Raw genomic sequence first — 12,575 nt, forward strand, 5'->3', positions numbered from 1 at the left:
AAAGGAATAGGAGCTGATTGCTTTGCCAACTGGAAATAGGCACTTATAAGTTCCAGGACCCCATTTTTAAGGTAGAGAAACTGTGACTGGCAATGAAGACTTACAGCTGAAAGATTCTCACAACGGGACTGAATTGCTTGGATGAAGAGGCCACTAGCAGCAGAATTCCGATGGACGGCACTGATGAAGTCCTGCACCGGAGGCTCATGGGACAAGCCGATCAGATCCTGAATGTGATTCACGATGAGCCACGTTAAGTGCTCCGAGTCGTGGAGGTTCTGACACTAGGAGATACAATGCAAGATCTGTTTTCAAGCAGACGAGAGAAGGACAGGGAGCAATGCCATAAGAAAGGGCAGAAAGGGTAGGAAGGCGAGAACAGACTCCAAACACAAACCTGCCCAGCTGAAAACAGCAGCTATCTGAACACAGTAACTGAGGAGGCAGGAGCTCCAAGCACAGAGCCCGCCACCTCCAATCGCATACTGTGCCAGAGGCCACGTGAGGTCAGAACCCACCACAGAAGTCCTGCTCCTGGAGACGCCAGCACAGGAAGAACAGAGAATAAATGGAACTCGGGCTCCTTTCCATGGAGAGGCCTAGGGGAGGCCTGCACCAGCTGGGTGTGGTTCAGGCAGCAGGAGCAGCATGAGTGGCCAGTTCCACCCTTATGGCACGTGACCTGGAGTGCCACTCACCTGGAGTGCACAGGATCAAGGGACACTCCCTGCCCGACATCTGCTATCCCAGCAAGGGGTATTCGCTCTCCACTTACACGGTCTCCAATTTTGCAACATTTCAATGGGAAAAAAATTCACTATAACTTGCATAGTTTTGATAGAATTCCTGAATCTAAAAGATGAAGGGATTCCCACACATTATATTAAATAAATTTCCCTCAAGATGTAGGAGGAAATAAAAAACATCCATTTTTAAACACACGTGGAACCTTTTCATCTTAATTCAAAATTCTTACAGGTAGAAAACAAAACATGATCAATTCCTTGACATCTGGTAATTGGTTAATATTTTTCATTTGGGATCATTTGGCAGTAATATCTCTTTTTATTATGTCTGTGAAAAGCAGCATTATATAATTATTTCTCAAAAGTGGAAAAAGACATGAAAAATATTTCAACCTCAAAAATGAACGTTGAGCAAAAAGTGAGGATGTCATTGGCTGCACCCCAAGCAAGGAAGGTGCACAATAGCTTCCCATCGAAGCTGCAGCCCCTCCTGACCCAGCCTGTTCAGCCCTGCCTTGCTAAGGGGACAGCATGACCCAGAAGCCCAGCTCCTAACAGAGGAACGTTCATGCTTTTACCAAGTACCGAGTACAGAAACTCCAGAGCAGGATGGGACAGCCAGCTATTTTAGAGCAACACAGTTATAGGGGTCTTTGTTTCCTTCTACTGATTTTGTTTTTTGTACATTAAACATTTAATGCTAGTTTTACGGTTAAAATTCCACAACAGTAATTATTTTAAAAAGAATGGATTTCAAACAGGAATCTATTTAAAATACGATGTTGAACATTTAACACCTTCCCTACATATCAATTAAAAAAAATCTTTTTTGGTACAAGGGATTGAACCCAGGGGCACTTAACCACTGAGCCACATCCCCACCCCTTCTTATATTTTATTTAGAGACGGGGGTCTCGATAAGTTGTGTAGGGCCTCGCTAAGTTGCTGAGGTTGGCTTTGAACTTGTGATCCTCCTGCCTCAGCCTCCCAAGTTGCTGGGATCACAGGCATGCACCACCATGCCTGGTTTCCAGAAAATTTTTTAATCAGAAGCCCATTATAGTCAATGCTAAGGCTTGTTTCTGAAATTATGTATTATTCCACTGCTTCCCTCAAATTCACAGAAATCCTCAGCATTACATCAGGCACAGAGCAGTCAGTTGCTGTAGATTTGCTGAATGAGCGGTGGTGAGTGAAAGCTTTCCAAGGCCAGCTTAGACATCTGGTAGAGGAGGCTGAGGATGGATGCTAATCACACGCCACAGTGGGTTAACAGTCCTTTTGGTTTTCAGTTTCAAGGAAGCTGAGGCATGGCAGGCAGAAGGTCCACACAGCACCTTCCATTTGGTCCCTCTCCCCACCCCTTGCAGGCATTTCCAAACTTACGACATAATCACAGAAGAGAATGAGTGCCCCTCTCCGCACGACTTCTCTATTGCACATTCCAAGTTGGGCTGCCGAGTCAGACTCCTCCTCGTCACCAGTTAACTGGGGGCTAAGCGACTTGGTGCAAGACAGACTGTGTCTCCTACAAGGGAAGAGAGGTGCACCGAGGGAGCACTGTGCTGGTTACCCTGGTTCTTGTCTCTAACAGACAAGTCATTCTAGACATGGGGCGCAACAGACACTTCAGTATTCTAGACCTAGGCGACAATAAAGCACGTGAGTAAAAAAGAAAGACTAAAGGGCACAAAGGTTTTAGCAGGCAGAAAATCAAAACGCGGGACTAAAAGGCAGGACCCACTGTAAAGCTGCACATTCAATCAGCACTTGTGCTTGGGAACTCAAGCTGGCTGTGTCTGGAGGTGGAGCAGTTGCTTCTGAAATCTCCTACCTACCACACATCCTGTCAACTGCCAGAGAGGACACCTTCCTGCTTTTGTACTTTACTACCATTTCCCAATAGACCGTTACTACTCCGAGTCTGTGCACACTGCATGGATTAGAACCAGAACACTGTTGAAAAGCATTTCTTTCCACTAATGTGTAAATTTCACTTCACATTTATTTCTCACTACATCTTTTTCTTTCTAAACAAATGGGAATTATAAACTTGAGGCTCTCAATTCTAGCCAAAGTATTTAAAACACAATGTTGGCACATTCCCAAACTGCCCTCTGACTTCAGGGTCTGACCAGGGACTGTGCCCTTCCCAGGATAGTAAAAAGCCTGCACCATGTCCTGCCAAGGTTCAGTGTGGATGGGGGTCACATGAGGGCAAGAACACTCTGAAATACATCAACTTTTCCTGTAACCCCTTGGGATTTAGAAGACGACCAGCATAAAACGTTCTACAGATGGAAAAAAAAATGTCATGGCCACCTCAGCTTTTCCACCAGTGACTGGATAAGCAGACTGTGTGGTACACCCATACAATGGAAGAGCGGTCACAATCCCCAGGAAAGACCTCAGCTGCCTGTCCCAGAGAACTTTCAGTAAACAGTGAGAAGCCACATTCAAAAGGCCACACACTGCGATCTCCATGTCTACAGAATTCTCCACGGGGCTGGAGGGACAGGTGTGTGTCAGCAGCCACCAGGGGAAGCAGGAGGGGGGCTACAAAAGGATGAGAGGGAACTCCTTGAAGTGATGATTCTCCTTTTTACCTGACTACAACTGGTACAGAAGAGGGAGTTTTTATGTCAAAAAACCGTCAACTACCAAACCCACCTTTCTGTAGTAAGGTTAACTCACAGCTACAGAGCCAACGGCCTCAGGAGGAGAGCAGCCGGCACTTGTGATTCAGGTAGCTGGTAGCAGATGCTTAAGAGACCCAAGGTCAATCCAAACTTATCCCCAGTCTCTAGCAGTGCAAGCCCTCAAACAGTGCTGCCAGCACATGACGGTCACAGGTCCAGGCTGCCTGCGCCTGAGTGGCTGACCTGGGAGGTGACCGATGTGTGGTCCGTGGCCTGACACCACTCTCACATGAGCCACAGCGGGGTCAGGACCCTCACAGTTCACCCAAAGTGAGACAGATAAGAAATGATCAAATCCACGGTGACAGAGTCCAGAAAAGAAGGCCAAGAGAGCAGAGCCCACAAGGGGACTTCCTGGAGCCATGCTACCAGGTGTGGCCTAAGAGCTCCACAGGCAGCATGACCGCCCAGTCAAGGGAGGAGGAGACTTGAGAAAATGAGGTTCCATCACCAAAACACAGTGCATCATGACTGAGGGGACACAGTGCATCATGACTGAGGGGACACAGTGTATCAGGACTGAGGGGACACAGTGCCATCATGACTGAGGGGACACAGTGCATCATGACCGAGGGGACACAGTGCATCAGGACTGAGGGGACACAGTGCATCAGGACTGAGGGGACACAGTGCATCAGGACTGAGGGGACACAGTGCATCATGACTGAGGGGACACAGTGCATCAGGACTGAGGGGACACAGTGCCATCATGACTGAGGGGACACAGTGCATCAGGACTGAGGGGACACAGTGCCATCATGACTGAGGGGACACAGTGCCTCAGGACTGAGGGGACACAGTGCCATCATGACTGACGGGACACAGTGCATCAGGACTGAGGGGACACAGTGCCATCATGACTGACGGGACACAGTGCCATCATGACTGAGGGGACACAGTGCATCATGACTGAGGGGACACAGTGCATCATGACTGAGGGGACACAGTGCATCAGGACTGAGGGGACACAGTGCATCAGGACTGAGGGGACACAGTGCATCAGGACTGAGGGGACACAGTGCATCATGACTGAGGGGACACAGTGCATCAGGACTGAGGGGACACAGTGCCATCATGACTGAGGGGACACAGTGCCTCAGGACTGAGGGGACACAGTGCCATCATGACTGAGGGGACACAGTGCCTCAGGACTGAGGGGACACAGTGCCATCATGACTGACGGGACACAGTGCATCAGGACTGAGGGGACACAGTGCCATCATGACTGACGGGACACAGTGCATCAGGACTGAGGGGACACAGTGCCATCATGACTGACGGGACACAGTGCCATCATGACTGAGGGGACACAGTGCCATCATGACTGAGGGGACACAGTGCATCAGGACTGAGGGGACAGTGCATCATGACTGATGGGACACAGTGCCTCAGGACTGAGGGAACACAGTGCATCAGGACTGAGGGACACAGTGCCATCATGACTGAGGGGACACAGTGCCATCATGACTGAGGGGACACAGTGCATCAGGACTGAGGGGACAGTGCATCATGACTGATGGGACACAGTGCCTCAGGACTGAGGGGACACAGTGCATCAGGACTGAGGGACACAGTGCATCAGGACTGAGGGGACACAGTGCATCAGGACTGAGGGGACACAGTGCCATCATGACTGACGGGACACAGTGCATCAGGACTGAGGGGACACAGTGCCATCATGACTGACGGGACACAGTGCCAACATGACTGACGGGACACAGTGCATCAGGACTGACGGGCTAGAGAGCAGAGTGGGCAGGAGGTGGAGCGGGGCTCCTGTGTGCTGCTGCACTGGACGAGTGGCGAACTCCTGGAAAGCGGTCCCCATCTAGAAGGTGGCACCTGAAGAGCCTCGCCAGTCATCATGACTGCTTCTGCTAACAGGGTGACTGACTAACTCAGGTTACTACTGGGGATGCGTCGGGGGATCAAACCCAGAAACAGGTCCTGCCCTGGTGGGGGAGACAGACATTAACAGAATCCTCACAGAATACAGGTCCAATTACAGCCTTGACGCTTCCACAGTGGAAGGGCAGAGGCTGGGGGGAGAGCAGATAATGAGACCTAACTCAATAAAGAGAAGCCGGGGCCGGGTGTCCTGGGAAGGCCTGCTGGGCTAATAAGAACCCAGAAGTGACAGCTTTACCATTTTTATTAATACAGGGGCGGGGAGCAAGAAACCATAAATAACTCTAAAACACTAGCAGTAAATAAGCACAATCAATTAACCTCTGTGCACAGACCCACCCAGTGTCACCACCTCAAGGATGACCCTCTTCTATAACTCAAAGCTGTCACCCCTGGGTCACCCAGGCCACTGCTTCTCCCACAGGAACCCTCTGGTGACCCTGTTGCTCACAGCTCTGCCCTGCTCTAAAGCAAGCCTAAGCGTGACCTACAGTTGTCCCTTCTTTCATCATTTTCTCTCCTTGACTTTTATGTTGAAAACTTTGAACAGAAAAGCTGAAAGGAGTTAATGAACTGCCACCTGCCTTTTTGTTCAACTAGACTTGCCCCCTGACTTCGTGAACACACTCCAGACTCACGTGCTATGCAGACTTGCAGAGGCCACAGCCCCCACACACACTACACACTTGCCCCAGGAGACCCCACATGCTGCACACCCGTGCCATGTGAGAGCAACGTGTCCCTCAGGACACGTCGCACTGAACCCATGAGCAGGTGTCTCCTAAGAGCACCTCACAGGCTCACCTTCATATTTCCAGCTGCCCAGGGATGTCCGTTCTGGCTGCTTCAGACCCAGGATCCACAACACAACCTGCACTCTAAAAGGGCACTGGCTTGACCTGCTTGTTTCTTTTCATCTAAGGTGGTGATGGTTCTCAGGAGCCCAGTCCGCCCCTGATGGAAGGGGTGTTCCTCGCCATTTGCTCTGAACAAACTGCGGCGTGCCTTCTGCCCACTCCACTGATCACCAATGTGGAGGGGAGGTGCTGGCTGGGCTACGGACAACTCACTTTCCTGCTGTCTCCCCCAAACCTGCCCCACCCACAGCTAACCCAGGCTCTGCCCCTACGTCTCACCCAGTGCACCTCAATCCTGGGTATTTACTGAGCTCTCCTGGGAACCTGTTAAAAGGCTCTTAGTGCCCTGGTCACTGGGCCTGGTGGAGGAAGGTGTGCGAGGACAGCACCATCGTGCTGCTGAGGCAGCCCTCCTGCTCGGTGTAGTGCCAGGGATGAGCAGCACTGCACTACCAGAGCCTGGCAGAAACAGATTCCCAGGGCTTGCCCAGCTGCTGCCTCCAAGCCCTACCCTATTGCTCCTTAGCTGATACGCACGCAGGTTTAAGAAGCATGAAACTAGGCAACTCTGGCTTCCTATCTGCTGGCTCTTAGTGTTCAGTTACCGTGACAGGCCTAAGACATCCTCCAAGCATTTCAGAAGTTGTCCCAGGTCTGTCTCCCCCACTGAGTGATGAGCACGTGGGGTGGGAAGCGGTATTTCTTTTTCCTTTGCAGACCCCACTCCATGGAGGCAGAACAGAGGGGCCATCAGCCTCTCAACAGGGAGGCCAAGCTGGAGGGCCTCGGTACCAGGCAGAGGACCACACTTGCACTCTTCCTTAAGTCTTACAGAAACTGTACCGAGGACTCAGCAGGGTTCACAGCTTTTATGTCCAAATATGCTCAGATGTGTAAGGGAGGGAGCACCTGGACACTGAGGTTTAAAGCTGAAAACTTTCTGCAAGAAGAGGGCCACCCACAATCAGAACCTTAGTAGTTTTTTTGAGTGATAAAAAAATAAGATATTTCCGAACAGCTTTGAAATTTGCTAAATAATTACTTCATTATCTAAGAATAAGCAGAACCACATTTAACTCATAATGAAGTTAAGACATTGCAACATGCCTGGCTATGGAACCAATTTAAGTGCCAGAACCTAGCAGGAGGGACACTGCTCGACAAGAGCAACCCGCCAGATGGCAAAGTGTCAAGAGAGCTTGTCAAAGAAAACCACACTGAAAAAGCAGCTGCTACTCTGAATGCCTGTGGTTGGGCACATCCCCGCAATACAGCACCCATGAGGGAAAGATAAGGATGCAGTCGAAAGCCCACGGAGTCTTGCAGAGCCTAGATGGGAAAGCACCTCCACTGCTGCCAAACCTCTGGCCATACCATACCCCCCAGCACCAGCTGCACCCTGGGCTCAGGAACATGCACCTACTTGGGTGTCTGCTGCACCTCTGCCCACCAGCGGTGGTCCGTGTGGTTGACGAGAAGCAGGATCTGACACCAGAGCAGCACCAGGGCTGGGTGCGTGGGTACCATGGAGCGTACGCGCCCGTTCAGGCCCTCTAGGCTATAGAAGCTGCCCTCACAGCCATCACTGGTGAAGAGTCTTGTAGCAGCAGCTGTGATTCTCCGGAACATTCCTAGAACCAAACATAGTATAACTGATTACAGAAAACCCTTCTTGATGCTCATCGCAGTTCAACACCAGGCAGCTATGTGAAGACTCTGCATAAAAAAGATGGACGCATAACGCTTTTCTGTGCTCAAGATCAAAACGCTTGGCACTTAGAAAATTCTCACTTTTCTAAGCAGAAATAGACATTGTGCTCATTTATTGGGCTGGTTCAGGAAGAGAAAAAGCATCCGTACTTTCCCACTGCCTGCCTACCACTGGGGCACTGCCAGGTCCTCCAGGAGTTCGAGTCAGGGGCTGCAAGGTCTCAACACAGTTCCCCAGAAGGAGGTGCTGACAGTGCCTCAGCTCACTGAACTCAGATCATGGTGGGGCCTCCACACACTGAGCCACTGTCACAGGCGCAGGGACCCCACTCCTGTTTGCTGGCTTGCTGAGAACTGAGGAAACAGAAACACAAGAGGCCAGGTAGGGCAACACCACAAGCTCTGAGAGAGAACAGACAGGGCCCACAGCACTGCCAGGCTCCTGTGAGCTTCCCGCAGGCCACCGATGGCTATGAGCCAGGCAGTGGCCTCTGTGCCAACCCAGAACACCCAGGACCCAGGGACTGAGCTTGCCAAACCACCAGTCCCATACCCTGCACACTGCACGCAGTGCAGACCCAGGTGAGACTTGGCAGCACTCCCTCCAGGAAGCACTGGCCTCACTAACCCTCCTTTGGCTGAACACTGAAGTCAGCTCACCTTGCAGGCCTCGCAAGGGCCAGCCCTCCCCCAGGATGGACACACACGCAGGGTGAAGCACAGCAAGGAGAGGCAGAGGAGGCAATGCCAGGAAACAAAAGGGAGAGGGGCTAGGATCTCACTCTTCCCCATCGCTGGATCTCCTGGTATCACCGCTGGAGTCAAAATCTCATTTTAAATTTCAATACATCCCAAATGTGAAAAAGTCCTAAAACAGGCAAAGACTAGAGTCTTCTGGTTACTTCATGATCCACTAAATGCAGGGCGGAGACGAAGAAAAGCACCTCCAGAAGCACGACCTCAGAAGCTCTGGTGTCTGCCCTGTTGTGGACCCTCAAGGTGCCCAGGGTTTCTCCACACTGCTTTTCAGTCAGCACTGTCCACTCGGTCATGCCCAGGCCTGGCCCCATCCCTCCCTGGGTCCCTCCATCAGACACAAGTGATAAAGGACACAGGTCCAATGCGCAGAGCGCAGAACGAAGGCCAAGGGTAGATGAAAGCAGGACAGAGCTGTGCTCAGGCTCCACTGCTCACTCTCCCCGGGTGGCTGGGGGCCTTTGCCTCCTCCTCTTAAAGAGGGACTGGAAAGCAAAACCTGAGCTCAGGGTTTGGCCCAGAGTCTGCAGTCAAGAAGCCCTCTCTGCAGAGGCTGTTGCTGCTGCCCATGTTGCTGAGCATGGTCAGAGAGAATTCAGTTGAAGAGGAGAAGGACCATAAGGGGGAGGGCCTCCATACCAGAGAGGAAGGTGGTGAGACCAGGTTCACCAGGTGGGGGAGGAACTGCTGCCAATGCTGGGGTTTTGGACAATCCTCATGATAAACACGGAGCTCGTGAACAGAAAGAGGATGCCTTGGAGGAAGGCGGTTATGCTAGTGATGTTTTCAAGGCTAAACAGGTCAAGCTCCATGTCTAGAAGTGTATGGAAATTAGAGAAGTAGGACAGGAGAATGACTGGACTCCAAGGACAAGGAAGAGAGGCATCTACGCATGCAGTGACCCACCCACAAGGGACAGGAGCAAGGGGCAGAGGAGACAACAGGCAAGGACAGCAGCTCTGGAAAAAAGAGAGACTGGAGGAGGACAACAGAGGAAAGCTTTAGAAGGAAGAGGTGGCTCCAGAGTCCCCCAAGTCTCAGGAAGAGACGCAGCTGTTTTCTGCTCAAGAGGGCAAGAGAGTCAGGCACAGTGGCACCTGCCTATAATCCCAACAGTTTGAGAGGCTGAGGAAGGAGGATCACAAGTTTGAGGTCAGCTTCGGCAAATTAGTGAAGCCCTAAGCAACTCAGGAAGACCCTGTCTCAAAATACAACGGACTGGGGATGTTGCTCAGTGGTAAAGTAACCCTGGGTTTAATCCCCGGTACCAAAACACACATACACGCACACACACACACAATTAAAAAGAGGGCAAGAGACACTGCTGTGAACGGGAGCCAAGAGGGAAATGACTGTGCAGGACAGTCAGAACAAACTTCTGAGACCTTTTTTATTTCCCTTTCTTGAAAAGCTGAGGGGGAGGGGCGCGCAGCTATTGAGAAAGCAGTGGCAAAAAGGTTCCCTTGTTCATAGTGTAGGACTGAGTTATCTGAGCCTGCACACAAGGACAGCTTCTCTGGGTTTGCTGCAATGAATGCACAGTGGCTAGTTAACGAGCATGTAAAGGGAAAACTCAAGGCAAACCAGAAGGATGTGAGGATGGGAAAGCAAATACAAGAGGGGATGAGGAAGAAGGCAGAAGAACATGGCTGCCCTTGGGACAGGACCAAGGGCAGGAGAGACGGAGAAGGATGGCGCTTTGGAGGCAACGAGGATGAGGACTGGACACTCACCAGATTTGTTCTCTCTGCAAAGTGTGGGGTGACTTCATTGTGGAAGTGAGGTCTAGACGGGTACAGGACATGCCAGGGTAGGCAGACTCCTGGAAAGCTCTGACTGAAGTGTTCACTGACCCTGTTTTGACTCTCCCCAGGGTTTCCCTGACTTCCTCACCCTAGAAACCAACTGCTTCCATCCTCTGGTAACTGCCCACCAGGCTGGGAAGCAGTTACCCAGGCAACAGGACATTTCCCAGTCTCTTTGTAAGGCATGGGGACTGTAAGCAGCCACTGTCAGAGAAAAACAAGCAAAAGGGACACAGATCACTTTTGGTCTATGGTGATAAGGCCCTTTCCAACCCCCCCAACCCCCAGCAGAGTGCAGTGGCTGGGGACAGCAGAACTGCAGGCAGCAGCCTGGTGCCTGAATCCCCTCATGGAGGAAAGAACTGTCTGCCAGGGACACACTCAAACTCCTGCTGTGTGAAGCCACTGAATGGCGATGAGTACTCCTCACAGGAGCCGCGCAAGCACTGAGCACGGGCTGGGAGAAGACCCTGGTGGTTCTCGGTGGAGCCTCCCATCCTGGTTCCGGGAGCAGTGGTGACCAGCTGCCTGAGACAGAGAAGAGAAGAGCCTGTGCACTGAGGAGCTGGCTCAGGGCAGGCGAGGGAAGCTGACAGGGCAGAGGAGCAGCTGGTGGCACTGTGCACAGCTTCCCGAGCCCTGTGCTGGGAGCAAACAGAAAACACCGAGAGACACAACGCAGGCAGCACTGGGAGATGATGCTGTCATCAAGGCAGAAGGGCGAGGAGGTTTGCGCAGCTCAGGCTTGGAGGCAGAGTTTACACCCTAGCTCCACTGCTTAGGACCCTGAGGCTGCTTCTTCAGCTATGATGTGGACACAAAGGCATCTTCTTATCTGACGGCAAGTGGGAGCTACTACACTGACATCAACAACCAATAGCAGCCCGTCCTAATGCAATGGACAGTGGAGAGAAGCTGTTCCTGGGTTTTCATTCGTAGCTTTACCACATGGCCCATTAGAACCTAAGTTCCTTCCTCCTCAGTAGAAAGTGGAGATATTTCAGAGAAGTCCTAAGGTTCCGTGTGATGAGACAAGTACAAGTGTGTACCACACATCCACAAGAGAACTCCACTATTCCTAGTACTACTGACACGGCTTCCTGGCCGCCAAGCCACACGGCCAGCCCACCCATCCCTGCTGAGAGGCAGAGCAGTGGCCTGCATGCCACGTTAGTGTGGCCTGAGGCACAACCAGCCAGGGCTGAGGCAAGCCAGGGCACCCGGACCTGTGGTCCAGAGGCAGCACCCCTCACTGTCCCTCCCAGATCCAACAACCTCAACCTCCAGGGAAGCTGGGCCTGTAGGCCAGCGGCAAGGAAGCAGAAGTGGGGCAGACCCGAAGGGAAGCTTGGGCTCCAGGGTGACCAAAGCCTTAGTTCCTTTCTAAAACCTGACTAGCACAGATTCTAACCAACAGCACCAGTGCTTTCCCAAACCCTGGAGCGTAAGTCTGGACACAAGTGCTGCATAAACCCCTAGGCTAGCACCCCTCAAAGCACCCTACCAGGCACCCTCCTGCCCTGCGGGAGAGTTCTGCTTCTGCTCACTCTTGAATAAACCCTACACTCACACTCACTCCTCTGTGGATTTCATTCTTTGAATTTGTGAGACAAGAACCCAGAAAGAAGAAAATGACGGTGAGCTACACAAGTCTGCTGGAACATTGGAGGGCCTGGCTCACCATTCAGAGCTGCAACATCTCACTCAATGGTAGTGGAGAAGAAACAGGCTTCCTCCACTGCAGAGGCCTGAAGCTTATGCAGACCCCACCCACCAGCAAAAGTGGAGAAACTCCAGTTTCACTATGAACACTCAGCCCTTATTCTTGCCCAAGCATGATAGGAAATCCATTGTCTCTTCCTTCCAATTACCCCTACTTGGCCATAGGATAGAAATACTGGCTCTTTTGAAAGTAGCAGAGGAGAGCTCCCACTCATCTGCCCACCTCTGCCCAGAAGGAAGGTGGGCACGCAGCACCCACATCCTGCCCCTCCTGCTCAGCAGGTCTCCACTGCTCATTACCTGGAGTCAAAGAGGATGCATCAATATCTGCTGCTCCTTACTGGATGAGTGTTTAGATAGCAGTGTTTAGAT

At 51.6% G+C, this 12,575-nt stretch overlaps 1 protein-coding gene across 3 annotated transcripts in view; it reads right to left on the minus strand.

The window, feature by feature from the left end:
• The window catches only part of Htt (huntingtin), a 141,504-nt gene that overhangs the window by 34,175 nt on the left and 94,754 nt on the right, over positions 1-12,575 (minus strand). For all 3 annotated transcript variants that reach the window (XM_047565664.1, XM_047565665.1, XM_047565666.1), the window contains 3 exons: positions 7,634-7,841; positions 2,133-2,274; positions 105-284 (listed from right to left, as the gene is read on the minus strand). In XM_047565664.1, the coding sequence (XP_047421620.1) occupies positions 105-284; positions 2,133-2,274; positions 7,634-7,841 (530 nt within the window). The remainder of the gene's footprint in view (positions 1-104; positions 285-2,132; positions 2,275-7,633; positions 7,842-12,575) is intronic.

The sequence above is a fragment of the Sciurus carolinensis genome, chromosome 10, assembly GCF_902686445.1.
Source record: "Sciurus carolinensis chromosome 10, mSciCar1.2, whole genome shotgun sequence".
Classification (NCBI taxonomy): Eukaryota; Metazoa; Chordata; class Mammalia; order Rodentia; family Sciuridae; genus Sciurus; species Sciurus carolinensis.